This window comes from Xenopus tropicalis, chromosome 6, assembly GCF_000004195.4.
Source record: "Xenopus tropicalis strain Nigerian chromosome 6, UCB_Xtro_10.0, whole genome shotgun sequence".
Taxonomy (NCBI): domain Eukaryota; kingdom Metazoa; phylum Chordata; class Amphibia; order Anura; family Pipidae; genus Xenopus; species Xenopus tropicalis.
In genome coordinates this window covers 103,436,186-103,460,381 of record NC_030682.2, presented here as the reverse complement: position 1 = coordinate 103,460,381, position 24,196 = coordinate 103,436,186, and the positions used below count along the sequence as shown (strand labels likewise).

Sequence of the window (24,196 nt, the reverse complement as noted above, 5' to 3'; positions counted from 1 at the left end):
GTTATTACTACAGAGAAAAAGAAAATCATTCCTAAAAATTAGTTATTTGCTTAAAATTGAATCTATGGGAGATGGCCTTTCCGTAATTTGGAACTTTCTGGATAATGGGTTTCTGGATCCTACACCTGTAAAGTATAATCACCTCAAAGAACACAAAATATCCAAAACATTGCTCAGCTTTTAATAAAGCTACACATAAAGGTGGATGGAGGACCCTTTGACCCTCCTGCCTTGAGAGAGTTACGGCACTGCTGATAACTTCAGGGAAAGAAAAACCGCTACAGCTGCAGACAAAAGCAGGTTTTACTATGGAGCTAGGTAAAATACATATGAACAGCACAGAGTTGGAGCCTAAAATAATTTTACTTACCTCCATCTGGAAGGCTGTGCCCGATGCCTAGAACTTCTGATAAGCAGCTACTGTGAGCAAAGCATTGAATCTCCCACCAATCAGAGCAGTGTTCTCAACTGCTGCTCATCAGAAGTTCTAGATAAAGATTGTTCAGTGTAACAGACTTCTGGATAGGAGTGAGAAAAATTTGCCTCAAAGGTTTGCATTTTTTTTACCTGTATATTTTTGTCAGGCAAGTTTGGAGATGCGAAGTCTCCCCTACCCTTAATGAAAATCCGCCTATGCCTAGCTTAGACAGAGGAGGAGACTGACTGGACCTCATTTATTAATCTAGCCTGTCGGGTTGGCGGCGGCGGCAGCACGGATCACTAGCAGGGGGTCACACAAAGGAGGTCTGGAGGGACCCATGGCACCCGACTAGAGTATAGGCTGAGGGTGACTTTTTCAGCACATTTTGGGTGCTGAAAAACTACTTATGCTAGAGTATATACAGTATGGTATCTGATCAGGCGTGTCGTATAAGCTAGCAAATCTTTCATGTAGTATACACATCAGATTTTTTTTATCAGTCCCACTACATTTTGACCCATGCAACTACAAGCTCCCTTGGAGTTTAACCCTTAGGGCTGTGGTAGACGAGGAGATTAGTCGCCCACGACAAATCTCTCTGATATGCCATCCCGCCGGCTTGAATGTAACTTGCTGGTGGGATGGCATATGTGGTTTCCCGGTACAGAAGAACAGGAACAGCACCTCTTGTCTTTGTAGATTAAAATGCCTTTATTGCAACATTTTTTGAGGCAAACAACAATAGCAGCAACGTTTCAGGTCACATAAGACCTTTTATCAAGCTAATTGGCAATTACACACAGCACCTTTTATCCCTTGTGCACCCTCTAGTGGAGATGTTCCTATATTACAACAATGTATAAAACAGCAGTGGAGCTAAGTAGACACTCATGTGTTACAATTAAGTGATCAATGTGTATCTTTAAGGGGCTGATTTACTAACCCACGAATCCGACCCGAATTGGAAAAGTTCCGACTTGAAAACGAACATTTTGCGACTTTTTCGTATGTTTTGCGATTTTTTCGGATTCTGTACGAATTTTTCGTTACCAATACGATTTTTGCGTAAAAACGCGAGTTTTTCGTATCCATTACGAAAGTTGCGTAAAAAGTTGCGCATTTTTCGTAGCGTTAAAACTTACGCAAAAAGTTGCGCATTTTTCGTAGCGTTAAAACTTAACGTTACGAAAAATGCGCAACTTTTCGCGTAAGTTTTAACGCTACGCAAAATGCGCAACTTTTTACGCAACTTTCGTAATGGATAGGAAAACTCGCGTTTTTACGCAAAAATCGTATTGGATCCGAAAAATTTGTACAGAATCCGAAAAAAACGCAAAACATACGAAAAAGTCGCAAAATGTTAGTTTTCAAGTCGGAACATACGAAAAAATCGCAAAGTACCGATCATTACGAAAAAAACGCAATCGGACTCCATTCGACCCGTTCGTGGGTAAGTAAATCAGCCCCTAAGTGTTAGTTGAACTGCAACACAATACCCTTATACATTTTAAAAAACATGAAAATAAAATTAAAAACAAAGGCCAGGACAAGAGGAGAATAAGGGAGAAAGAGAGAAAAGATTTTTTTATCTAAAGATTGGTCTTAAGTCATATTCTTTATTCAGCCCTAAAGGACTTAATGTTTCCAGTTTACGTATCCAGTAAGCCTCTCTATATAGTAATTCTTTTAATCTATTTCCTCCTCTCCTCTTTGGCTCAACTATTTCAACAACTTGAAATTTAAGCTGATTCACTCTGTGTCCGCATTCAATAAAATGGCCTGCAACAGCCTGATCTATTTTTCCTGTGTTAATTGCTGACTTATGTTCTCTTATCCGTTCGCGAACCGTTCTCGTCGTTTGCCCAACATATGCCAGCCCACATGGGCATTTGATGACATATACTGCATAGGTTGAGCAACACGAGAATCTCCCATGTAACCTGATTGCATTTTCTTTTCTAGGGTGATATATCACCTCTCCTACTTGTACATTTGAGCAGCAATTGCAATTGTAACATGGAAAAGTGCCTTGTTTCCTTCTCATATCATCTCTTTGTACACTGTTAGTTCCCAAATCTGATCTTACTAAATAGTTACCCACACTCCTCCCTTTCTTGTAAGCAATGACTGGGGGCCTCTCGATGGCAAATTATCTCTAACCAGTGACCAGTGTCACCTTAGAATTTGAGCAACATGTTTACTCAAGGTGTTATATTGAGTCACAAAGGTCACATGTTTTTCTGCCTTCTTTGGCTGCATCTCCAGCATCTCATCTCTATTTTGAGTCTGAACCTCTTCTAGCTGTCTCTGTAACAGATCACTTGGATACCCCCTAACTTTGAACTTGTTACACATTTCTTTCAATCTTTCATCCACCCTTTCAAACCATATGTGGTTTCCCGAAATCGCAAAAGTTTCCTCTCAAGGCAAGGCAACAAGGAAGATTTGTTGCGGGCGACTAATCTCCCCGTCTACCACAGCCCTTAAAGGAGAAGGAAAGGCAAAATCTATTAAGCACACTATTAAAAAGTACTACTATTGCTGTGTAAAAATGCTATATTCCTGGCTTGCCTAATGAAAGATTTACAGAGATACACATACTAGAACTTACATGCTTGTTTCAGTGAACGGCGCCGCCATCTTATCCAGCGTGTCTCTATGGGCTGAAAAGCATAAGCCTACTCCCTGCTCCTGTTACAAAGTTTCTGCAGCTCCACAAACCCCCCCAAGCTCCACAAACCCCCGCTCCTGCCATAAACAATCGGCGCTCACAGCACCAGCTCGCCCTCCCCCTTCCCCCTCCTACTTGTCAGAGAACTCGGCGACGCTGGGTCGCCATGGCAACCAGACGCTTCTTCTCTCTGCGCATGCGCTGCCTGCAGTAACGAGTCTCTAAGTCTTGGGAGAGCGATGTATTATGGGAAATCTTCTCTACCCAGCTCAGCGTTTTTTTTCTTTGTTTAGCTTCTGATCTTCTGAACGGCTGAAGTATGGGGAGACTTAGGGGCACTATTGAGAGAACTGAAGGTATGCCTGCAGCTTGGGATTAACTCTTTATTAGCCTTTCCTTCTCCTTTAAGTGCAACATTTGCATCTATTTTAGCATGGCTGCTGCATTAGTAAATGACCCTGTGAGACTGAATGCTAGAGATGTACCTGAAACCACCCCTTCTGTAATGCAATCTGCCTGCATCTACCAGCACTGGAAGTTATTTGCCTGCAAAATACTAACTGCTAATATTATTTAAGGCTGAAATACACTCTCAAAAATGCTTTGTGTGTTCTTACAGGCTAAACTGGTATCATCTACTGACAAAGTTTGTAGTTCACTGGCTATACAGGTTATATAAGTGATATCCAGCAAGAAGAAAATCTTCCACAGAAAAAATAAAACAGCTACTATAGGTACTGAAGGTCAGAGCTTGTAGTTATACATATTAGGGGCACATTCATTAAAGAACGAATCCGAATCACGAAATCCGATAATTTCTGATGATTGCAAAAGTCACAAAAATTCTGTTTGTTTGAATACGAAGATTTCGTACTTCAATCCGAAATTTTCGTATTGAAATGATTGTTTGCGAATGGCGATCTAATAATCACAAAATTTTCATATCCGAAAGATTATAAACGGTGGGAAAACCTTTCGGACTCATTGTCACTCTGCAGCTCCAACCTAACCCAAGGAAAGTCACGATATCGAAGCTTGAATGAATCCGAAACTTTCGTAAAATTTGCAAATTGTTGCAAAGTACGAAAAAGTCACGCAAATTAACGAAAATATTGCAGAGAATACACAAGTTGTAAACCTAATAAAAAATATGATTTTTTTGTAATCAAACCTGTCGTACTTTAATGAATGTGCCCCTTAGTGTATGTTACATTTTCTAAGTGATTCTGATAATACCAAGGCAGTCAGAAGCATGACATTACATGCTGATGGGTACTAATTCCCAACACAGTAGTTTTGTAGTGTAGAATATTTGCCATTAATTAGTTGGCTCTGCAGAATATAAAATATTTATTAATATGCTAGGGAACACTAGATATAAAAATATGCAGGAAGAGAGAAACACTATTCTAATATGACAATTGAACATTATTTGTGAGTTGGGAGTGGTCTTTTTGTTTTTCCTTGTTTTCTCCTAAATTTCTTCTGTATTTTAATTTAAAACATCTGATGGTTGCAGTCCAGCAATATCAAATTGTTTCCCCAGGTCCTTAGAGCCAGTATCCCCCTTAAACTACAAAAGAATCCTCCAATTAGAACCACCCCCAATCTCTGTAAACCTGAATCAAAGTAAATCCACTTTGAGGCCCAAAAAACGATTGATAACTAGCTATACATATTGTTAATAACTTTTTTGTTGTAGGGGTAAACTTCACTATATTCAGGGAAATCATGTTGAACCACCCTTTTAAAGGAACAGTAACACCAAAAAATTTAAGTTTTTTAATGTAATTAAAATATAATGTACTGTTGCCCTGCACTGGTAAAAGTTGTGTGTTTGCTACAGTAACACTACTATAGTTATATAAATAATCTGCTGTGTAGCCATGGGGGCAGCCATTCAAGATGGAGAAAAGGCACAGGTTCCATAGCAGATAACAGATAAGCTTGGTAGAATACAATAGTATTTTATCTGTTATCTGCTATGTGCCTGTGCCTTTTCTCCTTTGAATGGCTGCCCCCATGGCTACACAGCTTTGTTTATATAAACTTTCTGAGGCAAATACACCAGTTGTACCAGTGCAGGGCAGCAGTACATTATATTCTAATTACTTTTATACACTTTCATTTTTTGGTGTTACTGTTCCTTTAAGGTGCCGATTTGAGTCCTTTAGACCTATTTGGCATCTTATCTGCCCATGCATGGGGCCAAATTGGGTGTTGATTGGGCAGGATTAATTTCCTGTGGATCAGGGCATATCGGGAGAAGATCCAAACGAGTGAATCTTAATGTGTATAGCCACCTATAGACTGTAAGCTCTCTCAAGCAGAGCCTTCACCCTATGTCTCAGAACCATATGTAATTTTATCTATTCTAGTGAAATGTTTCTCTGTATATGTACCTGTTATATCTTGTACTGGTAACTCTCTGCTACCAAAATTGCAGATGGAGACATTGGGAGGAATTCACAAAAGTTGTGATACTGAGACAAAATAAAACTGGAAATAGATGTGTTGGATTTTCCACCTTATTCACAAACCTCTAGCTCCACTTTTGTGAATTTGTCTTTTAAAGTTTCTAGATTTTGTTATTTTACCTACAATTTTTTATGAATTTGTCTTTAGCTCTTAGTAAATCTGTCCGTACCACCAAACCCAGTCCCACATCTATATGAGTCTTGGAATAAAGATTTTACCAGCAGGATTTTACATTTCATATGCCATTTGTCATCTGACTTTAGGGGCATTTCCGAAGGGTCATTTTAGTTTGCTTAGGAAAACTATGCATCATTTTTTTTTCAAGATTTAAAGGTCTAAATACTGTCTTCATGGGACAAAGTGAATTAAAGGCCCACCCCCAGCACTACTCTACCACCGCACTACTTCTCTAGCCCCTACTGATTACTGGTCAGCAGCAATCTGGCCCACAAACCAACGTGTCTGGTGAAAAAAGGGCCCAACAGGAATAGGGCCCACAGGGTTTTTATCCAGTGCCCTGTTGGGGCCAGTCCAACATTATACCCCAATATCCCAGTTTGGGTGCCAGTGTGTATGTGTGGGTTGCAACTGCAGCACTATTATATCACTGCAGCCAGTGTCGGATTGGGATGCCAGGAGCCCACCAGAAAACCTTAGACCGTAGGCCCACTCTCAAAACTTTTTTCATCCACTTTTTTTACTTTATGTACTATAGTCTAGTCTTAATATTTAGTTGATGTATTCCCATAGAGAAATAGGAAATTACCATGAATCAGACCAAATGCTTAGAAGCAGGAGGTCCCACTGACACCTTGGCCCACTGGGAGTTTTCCTGGTATTCCTGTGGGCCAGTCCGACACTGACTGCAGCCTCTGATATCCACCATCATATCCTCCTCTTGTAATGAGTGTCACGTTGCTAGGACATGTCCATCTCTCTCACCCTAGCAACGAAGCCCACAGCTATGCCAGGATTTCCTATACTATACTAAACAAACCAGGATAAGTTCTGTTTATAATGTTAACTACTTCAGATAGTGTCGGGCAGCGCCAGCGTCTAAATGTGAAAGCCAATAAATTTCTTTTGAAAACAGCAATCATTCACCTCCTCGTTCTTTCCATTCACCCCGTCTATCCAGTATTGCAGAAGAACTTGCTCATGCCCATTAACTTTGTGCCGTTCTGCGGAAACTAAATGATTGTGCAGCGCTACCAGCGCTTTTTTAGGAACTGCCCTTCGTAAGCACATCCAACGTAGACTCCATCCAACCCTAACAAATACTTAACACTTAACACTTAAGCTAAAAAGTGTACAACGCATAGGCCCGCCCCTTTAGTCCCTCCCACCCTTGCTCACCGCTAAATGGGTAAAGCCGGCTGCTTATCGTCTGTAGGCCCCGCCTTCTTCAGCTGTCTGTGGATTTGTGCTCCTTAGGCCGCTGGGCTCTCCCGCGCTTTGCTAGAGTTCGAAGCTTCAGCTTGTCGATGTGTGGAGCTTGGGTGCCGTTGCGGCCCGGAGACAGGTAGGTGAACCTTTGGCTGGCTATTATGATTTGGGTGTCAGCGTTCTGTAATACAAGTAACCTTTGTACTTTGAAAGTTAAACGTTCAATAGCGTGTCCTCTTTATCGTCTATTAAACTACAATTCCCAGCATTCCACAGCACGGTTGGTGGGATTCTGGAAATAGTGCAGCAGCTGCTGCTCCGTCGCAGTTAGGAGGTGGCTGCGCTGAAGGGAACTCGGGTGGGGGAGTAAAGGACGGGAGGGAGTGTGTAGAAAGTCCGGGCAGCAGCTGATTTCCGAGGGCAGCCTGCTTGGCACTGGGTTGTGCAGCGCTTACAGCTGTTGGCCTCAGGCACCGACTGACAAGTGTAAGAGCAACTGACTGGCTTGGTTTAGCATGAGCAATAGAGTGTTTGCCAGGCGTCCCAAACATGTCAGGGGCCCATTGGGCGACAAAAGTGCAACTGTTAATCGTTTCTTCTAATATGTTTACAGTATACGTCTAGGAGGGGCTGCCTGTGAAACCTGCCCCCTTCCCTTTTCCCCCGGAGTCGCTGTTTTACTGGTAGCCCTTGGCATACCAAGTGTAACTAAGCTGCATGAATGCATGTTGATGGAGAAACAATCCTATTTATTTTATTTCAATGTTTCAGTTTTTTTGGGGTCTGGTGATCCAGATTACTAAAATATTCCTTATCTGAGAAAAATACCCAGGTTCTTACCACTTTAATCAGTTTGGGAAATATTTTTGGGTTGTTAATTAGGGATCACCATGGCTTCCACTTGACTAGAAACATTCACAATTAAATGCTGCAGCAGGCACCCCCTAAGTGACAGGCACACATTTAGGTCAACATTTCATAATTTGTTTCTCAGAACATATGTGATTAAGTTATTACATTATTAAAAAAAATTCAGTGTCACATAACTGGTTTCTGGATAACTGATCCTATACCTGCAGCAAGAGCTGCAGTGTGTGGTGCCACTTCTTAAAGGAGCGGTAACAAAATAGAGAATCTCAAAACAATGCAGCATTTGTATTCTACAAACTTTAAGCATTGAAGGTCTCTGAATTACAAATATATATGGTGCTAGTTTCAGCACCATAGTAAAAATTACTATCTGTAAAAATTACCCCTTTATAAGATCTCCCTAAAGATCAGTGGTTCTCAACCTTCCTAATGCTGCGACCCTTTAATACAGTTCCTCACATTGTAGTGACCCCCTACCATAAAATCATTCCTAAGACCATTGGAAATATGTGTTTAACAATTGTCTTAGGTGACCCTCGTTCGACCACCAAGGGGGTCCTGACCCACAGGTTGAGAACCGCTGCTATAGATCCTCTTAGGTCCCTGTCCATGTTTAAAATGAGGGGTGGGTGTGTCCTAACAGTTCCTGCCAGAAGCACAGTATGATAGGAATAGCCAATCGCAGCCCTGCAGTCACACAAGCAAAGAAAGGTTTAAGTTCAGGTCAGCATAGCTGGTGGTTGGTTCCTATCCTACAGTGCAGTGTGCTGAGTACTGCAGGCCTCCCTGCAAATCCAGAGAATTCAGCCAGCAGGAAGTGGAACTGATGGGCAGGACTAGTATGGTTTTGAGTTTCTCAAAAAATCAGTCCGAAACACGTTTGTTTTTTTTCAAGCACATTTCTTCTATGTCTCCTTTTAATCTATAGGTAACTTGTACAATGACAGAACGCTTTTTGAAGATAGAGGATGAAACTTTTCCAAGTTTTTTGGGGGAATCACTAAACAGTAACAGTGGTGGAGCTCTTGAAAACTGTACATTTACTTCAAATCTTGGATTGCCAGTTGCTGCCTCTACAGTTACCAAAGCTCGCACAGGCTTTGACTGGTAAGTAATGTACTGCAACTCCCTGTAAGAAATGTATGTTCTATGAAATTTTGCCACTACTCCATCTTAAACTAATTTTTTTTTTTTCAGATTTTATAGTGTCTCGGTATATTTGACTCTTCCCTTTTATAAAAGCTGAATATTTTCTTCCATATTTTAAATTTCTGTAAATGCTTGTTAAATTTGATCTAATGCTGCTTCAAATTTCAGTCTGACCTATTAAAGGAACAGTAACGTGGCCATACACGTAAAGACCATCTTTGCTTGGGGAGGTCTTCAAACGAGCAGATCTTTACCTGATATGCCCATGTTGAATTGGGCCATATTGGCAGAGCTAATCCAGAGGGCCAAACAAGGATCACAGCACTGGGATTTTAGGCCATGAGTACAAGGACCGCAAGCTAATGCAGTCCTTGCCCTGACAGAATTTTTTCAAAACTGGTTGATCAATATTTGTAGCAAGATGTCAGTTGAGTATACATATACAGCCATGTACAACCCAATAAGCTGCTGTCGCATTTGTCATCTTAAGATCAATATACATAAGAGACCATTATATACATTTATTACTTATAATGTACTGTTATTCTACACTGGTAAAAATATTGTGTTTGCTTCAGAAATACTGCTATAGTTTATATAAATAAGCTGTTGTGTGGCCATTAAATTTGAATAGGGCAAAAAGAAATGTTACTTATAAGAAAATGAATACAATGGGTTTAGTTCTTACACGGTGAGCTATACAGAAGTCAATACCATTCATGACACTCTACAGAGCTTATGAAATGAAACAAAAAATATGACCTTTGTTGCCAAGCATTACTTTTGTAGGTGCTGGAACTTTTAGATTGTATATGCACCCCTTTTTATATTTAAAAATTTTTTTTTTTTGCAACATAAAATAACATTCAGTTAAGTGTATGTGATATGCTATGTTTTATGTAAGAACAAAATTAAAGAACTTGAATACAAAAAATACAAAAAAATAAATAAAAAAAATTTCAGTTGTTTCTGAATTTTTGTGATTTCTAAAAATAGCTTCATGATTTCCAATAGCAGCTAGGTTTTCCTGGTTCAACTCCCTGAACTGCCTTTGGGAATAATGGCGCTATATAATAATAATCAGTTATGGGTATCAATTTTTTTTTTAAGATCCCTTATCTGGAAAACCCCAGGTCCCCACATTTATGAATAACAAGTCCTGTACCTGTGTTTATATAAAATTGATTGGAAAGTCAACAACACTTTTTTTTATAAAATGTTGTTTCATACATTTTATTTTGTAGGCCTTCAGATGCCCAGGAATCCTATTTAGAGACAGATAAACTACAAGATACTTTATTACATTTAACACATTCAGGTGGAGACTCGCAAAGAAAATTCATCCTGAGCTTTAAGGATGAACTGTAAGTGATTACTGCTTTTTAAATCCATACATTTATCTATTAATGTTTGTCGCTTCCTGAAATCAGATCTCCGAAACCTGTGTATTGTATATAATAAGTCAATGCCCACAAAAATCTAGAACACTATTACTGACTTTTCACACTCTGTAGTTGCTTTGTTCAAGTTAAGGCTGCAGCACACATGGCAAACCTAGAGAAGTACATATTGGTGTAAGTACTCTAAGAGCAAAAACAGATGCATAACTGTGTCCTTCAATTTGCCATTCCTTAGAGTTGCAGCTTTTAATTATAAAGAAGCCCAAAGTTATTTTAGTAGAGACTAACTATTTGAATACTATTTCCATTCTACTATAAATGGAAAATTTGGATCCCAGGTCAGCCTGGCCAGATTTATATTCTCTGTAATTACAATTGTAATTTGCTATACCCTGCAGAATAGTCCCAATCTAAATCAAAGAAAGGTGTCCTGTTTTGTAATGAAATTGGTAATAGTAAGGTATGTTTAATGTTGTAACTATTAGTCTCTTCCTGTAAGCAGCTGAAAAGATGGGATAAGTGGTGGTGGGGGAAGCAGCTATATTTTATTAAGCCTTTTGTTTCTACAGTGAACAGTTTTCTAACATTACTGGACACAATATTCAGACTGCCAAATTGTCAGAAAGTGACACAAAAGCAAGAACTAGCAATGCTGAAGATACACACAAAGGTATGTATGGTATATTTTTTATGGTTTATAACAAGTCTGTGTTGTCATTTTTCATCCACTGTTAATCTTAATTACTTAATCAGTAATGCACAGCTCCATTATTTATCTAGATTGGACACAGCAACTACAGGACTAAAGTTTCTGTAACTGGGAAAAAGTTTCACTTAAGGTGGCCACACACGTGGCGATTTGCGATCTTTCGTGCGACTATCGGTCGCATGAAAGATTGTACAATCAGCCACAAACTGTTCAGGGCTGAAACGGCAGATAAGGAGGTAGAAACAATAGGATTTCTACCTCCTTCTGCCGATTCAGCGCTGAAGGCAGATTTTGGTCAGGCGCCTTCTATGGCGCCAGATCAAAATCTATTAACTGGCCCGATCGGCGAGTCGACCGATATCAGCAGCTTCCTGAGATATCGGCCGACTTGCCATACACACACCGAATATCATACGAAACAAGGTTTCGTACGGTATTATCGGTGCGTGTATGGCCAGCTTTAGGTCTATGGGGTTTTTTGAATGCTGATTTTGCCCTTCAGAAAATTGCAACAGTGTCAAAGGCCAGTGCTCAAGTGAACATTTATGAGCCGGGGTCGAATTGAGTGCATTAAAGGAGAACTAAACCTTAAAAATAAATATGGCTAAAAATGCCATTTTATATAATGAACTTATTGCACTCCTTTCTGAGCTGTCATGTAGTAACTATCTGTATTAATTACTAATCATACATTGTGACATTTATATTCTGTATATTGTACATTGCTGAAGGACTTTACATTTTTTTACATTTTTCTTTTGTTTGAAACTGGAAAGCTAGAGGGGAAGTTTGGCAGGAGGAATAAAGTCCTGAATAGGAGCAACTTATTCTCATGGTGCTTGTGTTCCCCAGTGTAGAAATCAATATATTTTCACATTTTTGCACATATGCAGCATTTTGCCTGTGTGCAGACACAGTAAGCGGATTTTGTTTTTGAAATGCAAAAGTGTGCATTATTATGGAATCCGCTTTGTGTGTGTGTGTGTGTGTGTGTGTGTGTGTACACAGGCCAACACAGTGACTGTCGGTACTGATGCAGGAAGAAACGGATGGGCTCACATTTGTTGTTTTCCTGCAATTGGAAGCACAAATCCATCACATTTTCTATAATTATTGTGGTACTGAAATGTCCCTGGTCAAAAGCAAGTATTCCACTTTTGAAGGAAGTGTATTAATTTATTTTTAATTTTGTCTGTTTTTCTGGCCCATGTCATAATTTTCTGAAGTTCTGTACATTGTGCTGTGCATTTACGTTGTACATAGTTTGATAGTTTTTTACATAGAAGTGGACACATTATATTTCTAACTGTATTAAATAGATATCTATATATCTATATATATATATATATATATATATATCATCTATCTAAAAAAAAAGTATTTAATTTTTTTTTTTTTTTATAGATGTAAGCACCACATGCACACTTCCACGTACCAATCAGATAGGCAAGGTAAGATTTTTTCCTGACCATATAAAGACGTCTCTGGGTGTTTTTTAAACTGGAGGGCACATCCTGGACCTTCCGGAAGCAAGCCTCGGCTTAACAGCCTTGAACAGTCTTGAATTCACTTGTTCAAAAAATTTGTATAGGTATGATGCATACCTATTTGCATCTGATGCTCTGATGCTCACTTTGACAAGGTTTTTGCTGGCTGCTGTGGCTTAATCCGTGAAGCCTCACTTCTACCCTCCCTAGAGTTTTGGGTGACAGTTGTGATACGTTCTTATGATCTCTGTGACCCACAGACACCTGTAAGAGAAAAGGGGATTTTGTTCACATTGGGGCCCCTACATGCCACATACTTAGCTAAACCTATACATATTGGGCATCAAACTGTTCAGTGGACCCCTGGCGTTCATATTTCGGGTGTTTTATTTGGTTACCTTATGACCTGTAGGAGATAAGATACCATAGACTGGAAGCTTTGAAGCAATTTTTTTTAAAAATCACAAATTTTGATAAAAACCAATAACTTTAGGAAAGCATTGTGACTTGATAGTTTGGAGTAGACAGACAGTTGTGCCTATTCTGTATTCCCCAGAATCTGTTCTTTCCAAAAATGTACAATTTTCTGGGATAAACCTTCTGTTAGTGGAAATTTTGTCCTTGAAATCTAACGTATGCAGCTTTCTGGAGCAGTGCTTTGGAAATTTGGTAGTGTACTGCTGGGAGTTTTTGACCTATACAAGTGACAAATCTCCTTTAAAACTACATATATTTGGTATTGGCACGTTCAGGAGACATGGGACTTTCCAAATCAGTTGTATATTCGTGCATAAAATAATTTTTGTTTCTAGTATGTGTGTTTATATTATGGAAAATTAGATTTTTTTTTTTTTGCATTTTTAGACATTTAGAAGCCTATATCTTGTTACAGAATTGGAATTACACAAAAATTCTACCATATTTTGAAAGCTTAGGTTGTTCTGAAAAAAACGATATATTGTTTTCCTGGGTAAACTAAAAGTCCCCCCGAGGAAAGGCCCCTAAAGTGAAACAGTGCAAAATGTTCAAAAACTGTCTGGCAATACAAGTTCCGCTTTAACCAAAATGGCTGGCAGTAAAAGGGTTAATGATGAGTAACACCCCCCCCCCCCCCCATTTTTTTTATTTTTTAATTTCTTTAAGGCTTTCAAGCTAACACATGCAAACCTACATGCTATGAAGGAAAATGAAGATTTATTGAAAGATGAACTCGGTAAAAGTTTAACAAGTTTCCTAGAAAACGAAAAGTTACTGTCTATCGCAAGCTTGGAAGGGAGCTCATCAGGTAAAAGCTATATTTCAAATACTTTTAAGATTTGAAATTAAGAATATTAACGCATTGTTTTATTATCCTTTAATTAGTGCTTACATATCTGTAACACTTTCAAAGTTAAACATGCACATCAGTCCCTCCCCAGTTCAGTTTACAATCTGAAGGTCCCTATTACAAACACAATGGTCCAATTTATCAGGAGCCAGTTAACCTGCCAGCATATATTTTGGAGTATGAGTGGAAACAGGAGAACTAAAGTGAACCCAAGCAAACCTGGTTAAGAGAAACATGATTTACCATGTTGGCTACAACACAATGAATACTTTGTTCAGCTGTGATCAAAACGCTGGTCAGGAAGGTGACACAGTAGGCATTTCAATGGTATTCGATAGCTAAGGCTGATGCCACACAAGGCGTAGGGCTGAAATTTTTGGCAAGCGGAAAAACGCTTGCCGAAAATTCAGCCCTACGCCTGCTACTTGTGCCTGCACCCGAATGCACCCTTGATGAAAAGCACAGGTTAGGAGGAGACAAAGCAGCTAGCACTGTGTGCTAACTGTATGTAACTTTATAAAGTGCTTCTAGGGTATGCAGTGTTGTACAAGAAGAATTAATGTTTACATGTTCAACATCTGGAAAAAAAATAAAAAATGTTAAATATTTATAACTCCAGCTGGTTGTCTTCCAAAGTCATCCTGCTAGTCTTGAGATATTTCTATATCTATATCATCTATATCTTCTACTTCTATTTCTATGTCTTCTATATCTATATCCTCTCTCTTTCTGAGGAACTTTTGGAAAATGCGCACAGAATGCAGTTCAGAGAGCTGCAATGTATTTAGAAAATATTTTTGAGCTTTAGGAGCCAGTACTTGGCACTCTTCGGTGTTTCTTCAGGGTGAAGCTGCACAGTGCTACACGGAGCAGGTACTTGTCACAGCTACAAAAATAGACAGTGACGATCATTTACTGATAATTGTCTGTGTGTTTTAGCTAAGGCAGTTTAGCTCAGTGTGTCTTCACTCTAAGGAAATAGTGGGAATTTCTAACACTTCTTAAAGTGCTATTGTCCGTCTTTGAGATGTAGAATAATGTATGGGACATGAGCTTGATGTTTTGTATTGGTTACTATTAATTGTAAATCATACTAGATTTCAAATAGAATACCAGTTATCTATCTATGAATTTTGTAGTAGTTTCTTTTTTTCTTATAATCTATAGCATTAACCTGAGCAGTGCAGCTGTGTGTAACCTTGTATACTTCTCCAGTATGTAAAAACATCTATGTAGACCCACTTGGATATATAGTGAGATATATATTTTTTTTTTTGTTTGTTTTTTTTTTTTGAACAGATGATGTAGATGATGAGTTTTATGATGACCAGTTGGAAGCCTACTTTAAAAAACTTCTTCCCCATGGAATGCAGCGTGGAGTTATTGAGGGGCAGGAAATTACAGAGCCAAAGAGACTTTCATATGCGGTATGATACAATATTACAATTTTCAACAAGTTTGTGACCTAGAACTTTGTCTTTATTTTTACAGAATACAAAAAATAACATTTTTAGAGTTGGTTTTAGTTTTTAACACTTCTTCTGTCTTGTATTGGCTACATACAGCTTGTTATTGACAATTAACAATTGCAGGTGTTTTGTATTTCATGAGACTTGGTTTTTATTCTCCAAAAAAATAAAATGGACAAAACCGTATTTAAAACAATAACACCTTTTATGGTTCTCATTCGTACAGGCATTAAGCAGTAGTGACATCAGGCCCTGTAAACAAGATTCAGACAACTTGCAGTTTCTTGAAGATTACGAGGTAATGTCCCATATACTTATGCTCCTTCTCTTCAGGCTTCCATGATTTTATTGGGGGGGGGGGGGGAGAGAGAGAGAGTTGAAACGGGCCAAATTCTGTATATAGGAAATGTTTATTGTTTCATGGCAATGTTGCATGTTTTAGGAAGCTTTTCAGATGCTTGATGTTCGTTTAGCTGCTGCTGGCATGGATTCTGCACCAGCAAGTGATGATGAAGATGTAGAACACGAACTGGAAAAAGCTGCACTGCAACATCTACAAAGAGAACAGTTCCTAGTGAGCGCATCAAGGCATTGTGTATGTCGATATCTTGTTTTTTCCATTGCTTAATAAATCCTAGCTTTTTTTTTTTTTTCCCCTATTTCTCCATTAGGTGAAACACTTTACAACCCCATCCCTCATCATCATCATCATCATCATTTATTTATTTATATAGCGCCAGCATATTAAGTAGTGCTTCAAAATAAATTTAAACAAACCGGGATCTTAAAAGTTTAACAAACATAGGTATACAGAGTAACAATAGAATCAGAGGGCCCTGCTTGCAAGAGCTTACAATCCCTCAATTTGTATGTGACTACAGACCAATACTTTCCTTTGCATTGATGTTTTACTTTTATTAATATAGTGCCATGCTGTTACCAAATGACTTGCATTGATTTCCTTATTCGGTCACATCAGTTCCTGTCCATATCCACAGACATGCACATAAAGTGAGGTCAGCTTGATCAGGAACCACTTAACCTTCAATTGTGTTTGAATTGTGGGAAGACAATAAAGCACTTGGAGGAAACTCTTAAAAGAAAAAAAAAAAACTATGTAAGCTCCATGCCATTGGCGCTTAGCTTGATGTTGGACCAATAACCTTAATGCTGAGAGGCAGCAGTGCTATATATCCAACTCTTTACACAATTATCTACCTCTGTACAATTTAAAAAAGCTTCATGTGAAATGTCATAGTATAGACTTCAGCCTGGTATCTGTGTGTGCTCGTTATACTTTCCCAAGTCACCATGGCAGCAAATCACCAACATTGGGTAATCCCGCCCCTCTAGGTCACTGGACAGGAAAGTGTTAACTGTCCTTGCTGTTGAGATCAAGGAAGGCCTCTACCTCTGCTCAATGCTACAAAGTGTGGAAATGTTTTGCGCAATTTGCTCTGGAAAGAGGTTCAGATACAGTCCTGATTCAAGCCTAGTAGTTCAATTTCTGTTTTCAGGATACAAAAAAGCCTTCAGCAATAGTACATTGCGAGGTCAGGTGTCGGCTTTGCCAACTCTAACAGAAAAAGTCTGGTCGGAAGGTTTGTTGATCAGAAGATTTTTCAACGCCTTGAAGAGTTCGTCCATACTTTAAACCTAGAATTCCTCCCTGGGATCTACCTTTAGTCTTAAAGACTTTAATGTCAGCTCCATTTGAACGGCTGGGAAAATCTTCTGATTGGCATGCAACATTGAAAGTTCTGTTTTTGGTGGCCGTTACGTCAGCCTGTCGAGTTGGGGAGATGTGCTCCCTCTTGTCCTCAAATACCACAGTATGTGGTTCTCTGGCTAAGGTGGTGATGAGGCCAGTGTTCGGGTTTCTACCAAAGGGGTGTCTCTATTCCATTCAGAACTGGAGGTGGTTCTGCCTTCATTCTGTCCAGATCCCAAGTCGGAGCAGGAGAGACTTTGGCACACCTTGGATTTGGACCGAGCAGTATCACATTATTTAGAACGAACAGTGTCTTGGCGCAAGTCCGATAAATTGTTTATAATTGCAAGGGGCCCAAGAAAGGGATGTGCCCCATCTAAAGTGACGGTCAGTCGATGGATTTGCTCCTGTATCATCTTGGCTTACCAGTTGGTTGGCAGGGAGATCCTAAGGGATCTTAAGGCACATTCCACCAGGGCAGTGGCTACATCCTGGGCGGCAGAAGCCAGGGCTCTGCCGGAGGCGATCTGTAAGGCAGCAAGGTGGTCGTCTGTGTCTACCTTTATCTGGCACTACAGGCTGGATGTCTTGCAGTCCCAAGAAGCAAGATTTGGGAGGAAAATTCTTCAGGCAGTCATTCACTGAATGTTCTGAAATAAATTGATTAAGCAGCCTCTGTTGTCCCTCCCTTCTCTTAGCTTGGGGAATTCCCAATGTTGGTGATTTGCTGCCATGGTAGCTTGGGAAATAGAGAAATTTTATCATCTTACCGTGATTTCTATTTCCAAGTCACTCTTCATGCCATTTATGCCAACCTGGAAAAACCATCCCTGAACAGAGGAGGGGGCCTGAGACACCGCTTGTCACCAACATACAATGGCGCGTTGACATCCTTACCCCGGCAGTTTCACAACAGTTCACACTTCCAGTCATGTACTTTGAAGGATTAACACCTTCATCAATGAGAATCTTGGTACCATTGTGATTGGATCATACCTTCTTACACCTGTCAGTTTCAGCTAACACCTAACTGAACAAGTTCAATGGAACCATTGTGATTGGATGTCTGTGACTCTACTACCATCAAGAGTTTAAATACCGGGGAATTCCCTACCAGTCATTTGAACTGAAGAAGCCACTCGGATGAGTGGTGAAACGTTTTCAAGAAAAACTCAGAAAAGTCCAGTTGTTTTAGACTTAATTCTTCATGACTTAATCGCCAACCTCCCTCCCTTCAGTTGCTGGGGGGGGGCTTATATGTCAAGCTTAACACTTTCCTGTCCAGTGACCTAAAGGGGTTGGTATTACCCAATGTTGGTGAATGCTGCCATGAAGAGTGACTTGGAAATCGAAATCACGGTAAGATGATAAAATTTCTCTTTCTGCCTTTGTCCCTGGTTTGTAGCTTTCTCACGATGAAACATTTTATAGATTTCATATCTCATTGGGGTTTTTTAAACCTCAGTCAGCGCTTTCTAAGACCTGACGCCTTTCTCTACCTTTTTTTTGTAAAAAAAACCCAGTTTATAGTAGGGATCTCTAGAGCTATCATTAACTATGTTTTATTCAGAACGTGTAGTTAATACATAAACAGCTTATAATAAATGGAGAGAGAATTCCCTCTAGTGCAATAAAATTTAAGGAAATGTTTTAAACTTGAGTTAGGACTAACTATAAGTATCCATTTACCACAGTGGTCCTTTAGTAAATCACTATCCATAATATATATAGAAAAGAATAAAAGCCCATATAAAATTATATACACATCCTACCGTTTCCTATAAAGTATATCTATGAAGATTTTCATTCATCCAGGTCATGGTATATCTAGTATAAATAAATTTGAAGCAACTGGACTTGTTTAGTAATCATTGAAGACGTTTCACTACTCATCCGAGCAGCTTCTTCAGTTCAACTGACTGGTATGGGAAGTCCTCAGCATATATACTCTTCCACTAATCCAATCACAATGGCACTATGTAACTCTTCAGAAAGGTGACATCTGAAACTCACAGAGGTGTGAATGCTGTGGAGTTACTTTGAAAGGATTACCCAAGTATCATGCAACTCTTCAAACAGGTGTTACTTGTTAGAGTTGCATGAATGGATGTGTGAAGAGTTCTGAAACTGCCGGGGTACAGATGTTAGAACAGCATTGTATGTAGCAGACAGATGGTGTCGAAGTCCCCCGCCTCTGTTAAGGGATGGTTTCTCCACCTTGACATGAATGGCCTCTTTTACACCTCTTTCAAACCAGCGGTCTTCTTTGTCCAAAATTTGGACGTTGCTGTTTTCAAAGGAGTGTCCCTTGTCTTTTAGGTGTAGAAAGACAGCAGAGTCCTGGCCTGTAGTGTTCGCCCTCCTATGCTGAGCCATTCGCTTAGAGAGCAGTTGCTTTGTCTCACCAATGTAAAGGTCTGTGCACTCCTCGCTACACGGGACTGCGTATACAACATTGCTTTGTTTTTCCTTTGGTGTTGGATCCTTTGGGTGTACAAGTTTTTGTCTCAGTGTGTTGCTAGGTTTGAAAAACACAGGGATGTGGTGTTTGTTGAAAATTCTCCTGAGTTTCTCCGACACTCCTGCTACATAGGGGATGACTATATTGCGCCTTCTCTCTGCCTCAGGACGGTTATTCCTTTTGGTGTTCCTGTTGGGCTTAGTTGCTCTTGTTTTGACAAAGGCCCAGTCTGGGTAGCCACAAGCTTTCAGTGCTCCTCTGAGATGTTTACATTCCTTGTCCTTGGACTCTGTATCAGTTGTTACACTTTCCGCCCTGTGGTGTAGAGTTCTAATGACACCCAGTTTGTGTTCCAGCGGATGGTGGGAATCGAACAACAGATATTGATCCGTGTGAGTGGGTTTCCTGTATACTTCTGTTTTCAAGATACCCCCCTCTTGAATGGATATCAAACAGTCCAAAAAAGCAAGTTTGTTCTCATGGACATCCTCCCTTGTGAACTTGATGTTGTTGTCCACTGAGTTAATGTGTTCTGAAAAGGCCGCCACTTCGTTGGATCTGATTTTAACCCACGTGTCATCTACATACCTGAACCAGTGACTTGGTGTAGTTCCATTGAATGTGAGTAGGGCCTTCCTTTCCACTTCTTCCATATACAAGTTTGCTACAATGGGAGAAACTGGTGAACCCATTGCACAGCCATGTTTTTGCCTGTAAAATTGGTCCTTGTATTTGAAGTATGTGGTGTTCAGGCACAAATCTAACAATAAACATACTTGGTTGGGACTGAGTTTCGTTCTGCTGCTGAGGGTGTCATCTTTCTGCAGTCGATTTCTTACAGTCTCAGTAGCCTCTGTGGTAGGTATACATGTGAACAGTGAAGTGACATCATATGATACCATAGTTTCTTCTGCCTCTAGTTTGACTCCTTGAATCTTGGTGACAAACTCTTTGGCATTTTGGATATGATGCACTGTTTTACCTACCAATGGGGCTAAGATGTTGGCCAAGTATTTTGCAATGCTGTAAGTCACTGAATTGATGCTGCTGACAATAGGCCTGAGTGGTGCTCCATCTTTATGTATCTTGGGGAGTCCATATAAGCATGGTGTAGCTTCTCTGGGGTACAGGCGGTGGTATAAAGCTCGATCAATGGCTTCCTCCTTTTCAAGTTGTTGTAGGCAATCTATCACCTTTTTCTTGTAACTGCTGCTTGGGTCTCTCCTTAAAGGTTCATATGTATTGCTATCACTGAGTAGCGAGGTCATTTTGCAGTGATAGTCAGTTGTGTTTAGCACAACTGTGCATCGCCCTTTATCTGCTGGCAGGATGGTGATGTTCGGGTCCTTACTGAGAGATGTGAGAGCTCTCCTCTCTTGTGTAGTAAGGTTAGAGGGGGGTGCTCTGGCACTTGACAATGCAGCTGACACTTTTAGTCTGAGTTGTTCTGCTTCCTCCACCTTTATATGGTTGTTATTGATGGCAGATTCCGTGGCTGTGATGAGCTCAACCACTGGGATGTGTTGTGGTGTCACTGCATAGTTTAACCCCTTGGCTAGCACGTCCTTTTCTGGCTGAGTAAGTACCCTGTCTGATAGGTTCTTAACCCATGTATCTTTGGTGTTCTTGGATGTCTCATCTTTCTGCCTCCAGGTTAGTTCTTCTGTCCTCAAACCGCTGCTACGTGACAGTAAGCTGGTGAACTTGCTTATTTGCCTCTCCTTACTCTTAATGTGTTGGGCCATCTGTGCATGTTCAATGAACTGAACCACCCTTTCCAGAGTTACATCAGGTAGCTGTTTTGTCAGAGTCTGTTTCAGTTGTTCAATTTTCTGTTTAAGGGCCTCAATGGTGAAGTTGATCTGTCTAACCCGTTCATTTAGTAGATGTTTTTGGGCCTTCTGTAAGATATTGCTGGCTCTGTGACCTTTTACGGTGGAACCCAGGCGTAGGCTACAAGGAGTGAGTCCCTGATGTCTGCATCTGAGATTGAAGCGTAGATGGTTCCGATAGTCTGCGAGTTTTCTTGCTGTTCTTTCATATTCCCGAACCAGTTTTAGAGTATTCTCTCCAAAATGAATGGCAGATGTTCTAACATCTGTACCCCGGCAGTTTCAGAACTCTTCACACATCCATTCATGCAACTCTAACAAGTAACACCTGTTTGAAGAGTTGCATGATACTTGGGTAATCCTTTCAAAGTAACTCCACAGCATTCACACCTCTGTGAGTTTCAGATGTCACCTTTCTGAAGAGTTACATAGTGCCATTGTGATTGGATTAGTGGAAGAGTATATATGCTGAGGACTTCCCATACCAGTCAGTTGAACTGAAGAAGCTGCTCGGATGAGTAGTGAAACGTCTTCAATGATTACTAAACAAGTCCAGTTGCTTCAAATTTATTTATACTAGATACCTATAAAGTATAGTGTAAAAGTCAAATCCCCAATGAGAGGTACATATTAAACCTTTCTCTTATAAATTTCATGTATAGGCACAGAGAGGAACCATAAAACCTGAACCCAAAAGTGGTATGTGTGAACCAAATCAAATTAAAAGGAGCTTTACCTTGGCTTTAAAACAGTAGATTTGGTCTAAAGTCAGAGGTGCCTGCTCCTAAAAACCTTAAAATTTGATAGATTAGTTGATGCATTTTTTACTAGTGTTGCCCCTGATGAACATGCTCCATGCAGCCAATACAATTTGCTATATTAGGTTCTTACATGCTAAGAGTTTGCTAAGAAATGATTTGGCTGCCTTCAGCATTGTATAGTGGCTCCATTCCTTTTGTGAAGGGACCCTGTTTCAGAATATCTGCCTTTATCATGTGCTAATGAAGGTGTTGGCAGATTTTAGACTGAAGTCATCATACATATGATTGTGATCTTGTCTTTTCGCCATCAGTCTTTTTCTTTTTACTGTTTACAGAAATATTTTTGTATGAATAAAACCTATGAGTCCTTGATCCCTAGCTTAGTATTCATGAAATGCTTTATAGCAGTGATCCCCCAACCAGTGATTCGTGAACCACATGTTGCTCACCAATCCCTTTGATGTTGCTCCCAGTGGCCTCAAAGTAGGTGCCCATTTTTGAATTCCTGTGTTGGTGGCATTAAAAACAGTTGTACTGCCAAACAGAGCCTCCTGTAGGCTGCTAGTCTACATAGGGGCTACCAAATAGCCAATCGCAGCCTTTTATTTGGCACCCTCATGAACATTTTTTCATGCTTGTGTTGCTTCCCAACACTTTTTACGTTTGAGTGTGGCTCACGGGTATAAAAGGTTGGGGACCCCTGCTTTAAAGCCTAAATTCATGTTTTAATAGTCCTTGATTTTTTTGACTAGTTTGACTATTTCACCTGTTATCTTAAACTAATTTTTATCTTACAGATTGGAGAGCAAAACAGACCAAGTTTTAGGCCAGGGTTAGAAGGTGGTAGCTCTGATGAAGAAATGATTCCTACTCAAAGTAGGGACAGTGATTTGCATTGCAGACAATCTGCAGAAGGGCATGGTCTTGACTCTCCAAGTTTAGCTGCTGCTTCAGGTACAACAGCAGTTTCTAACTTTGTCATCTTATAGTGCTTGCATTATTACATTACTTTTACACATATGGTATTGTTAACCCTAACATGATAATCATTGTTCTACTTTAGTGCCCCATCGGCTCTAAAGATTGGAGTCTGCATGTGGGGCTGCAGTTTGATAACATAGCCTGAATCACTGGACACCTGTCCTGCTCCTCTCCTCACGGGACCAAGTTAGGAAAATTATATCTAGGCTGATGCCACATGAGTAAATTGTCGGCCTGCAAAAAAGGCAGAGAATCAGCCCCTCTGCTGTCTGCCTCCTACCTACCTTGCCTGCACCTGGAACCATTGTATTGACCCTGGTGCAGATGCAGCGAAATCTTGAAATTGGGAGCACTCCCTGTATGTATGTATGTATGTATGTATGTATGGCTTTATTTATAAATAGCTTTACCTTGTGATTCTGCGGCTCCCTAACATATGGCCACGTCAATAAATGTAGATAAAGTAGGCCCAGCACACGCCAATATTCACTCCTGTGTTGGCTTTATTGTTCCACACCAAACAGAAACAAGGCACACATGGCGGATATCGGCCGAGAAACACCCGTTTGAATTTCAGAGCTAATCCTCCTTGTGTGCCTGCATCTGGACTGACACACTGGCCCCCAGTGTAGGCAAAGTAGAAGCCCAATGCAGCCCACTTGCCGACTACATTCTTTAGAGACATAAGACCTAGAAAAAGTGTGACCTTTAGTACATAAATTTTTATTTTCGTCTGTGACATTATGAAGTATTTTATATAAATTTTAGGTCCATGGTAATCACTGATGTGCTTGGTCAAAATGCAGACTATATTTTTAATCACCTTTTGATATACAGTACCTGGCAAATAGTGATGTCTTTTATTTGTTTTGAATGGTTATGATGGAGTAGTTCTAGGGTTTTGTCCCCCTCCCATGGAGCAAGGAAATGCTTGGGTAGCAGTTTGCTAGAAATATTGCATCCAAGTTGTTCATTTAAGGGGCACCTATTATGCTAAAATTGCTCCCCCCCACCAGAGGTGTGGGCTAATAGAGCATGCACTCTGGTTGGGGGGCAACAATAGTTTGTTTGGGGTTTTTTTTG

At 40.0% G+C, this 24,196-nt stretch overlaps 1 protein-coding gene across 6 annotated transcripts in view; it reads left to right on the top strand.

Moving 5' to 3' along the window:
- Positions 1 to 6,949: 6,949 nt before the first annotated feature.
- cep192 (centrosomal protein 192kDa) overlaps positions 6,950 to 24,196 on the top strand; it is an 84,390-nt gene continuing 67,143 nt past the window's right edge. For 4 of the 6 annotated variants that reach the window (XM_004915255.4, XM_018095033.2, XM_031903899.1 and 1 more), the window contains exons 1-10: positions 6,950 to 7,092; positions 8,755 to 8,933; positions 10,220 to 10,339; positions 10,945 to 11,045; positions 12,489 to 12,535; positions 13,715 to 13,856; positions 15,198 to 15,325; positions 15,594 to 15,665; positions 15,810 to 15,962; positions 22,930 to 23,086. In XM_004915255.4, the coding sequence (XP_004915312.2) occupies positions 8,767 to 8,933; positions 10,220 to 10,339; positions 10,945 to 11,045; positions 12,489 to 12,535; positions 13,715 to 13,856; positions 15,198 to 15,325; positions 15,594 to 15,665; positions 15,810 to 15,962; positions 22,930 to 23,086 (1,087 nt within the window). In that variant the 5' untranslated portion in view covers positions 6,950 to 7,092; positions 8,755 to 8,766. Of the gene's footprint in view, positions 7,093 to 7,297; positions 7,443 to 8,754; positions 8,934 to 10,219; positions 10,340 to 10,944; positions 11,046 to 12,488; positions 12,536 to 13,714; positions 13,857 to 15,197; positions 15,326 to 15,593; positions 15,666 to 15,809; positions 15,963 to 22,929; positions 23,087 to 24,196 lie in introns of those variants that run through there. The other 2 variants (XM_012965372.3, XM_018095032.2) reach the window with 2 other exon arrangements.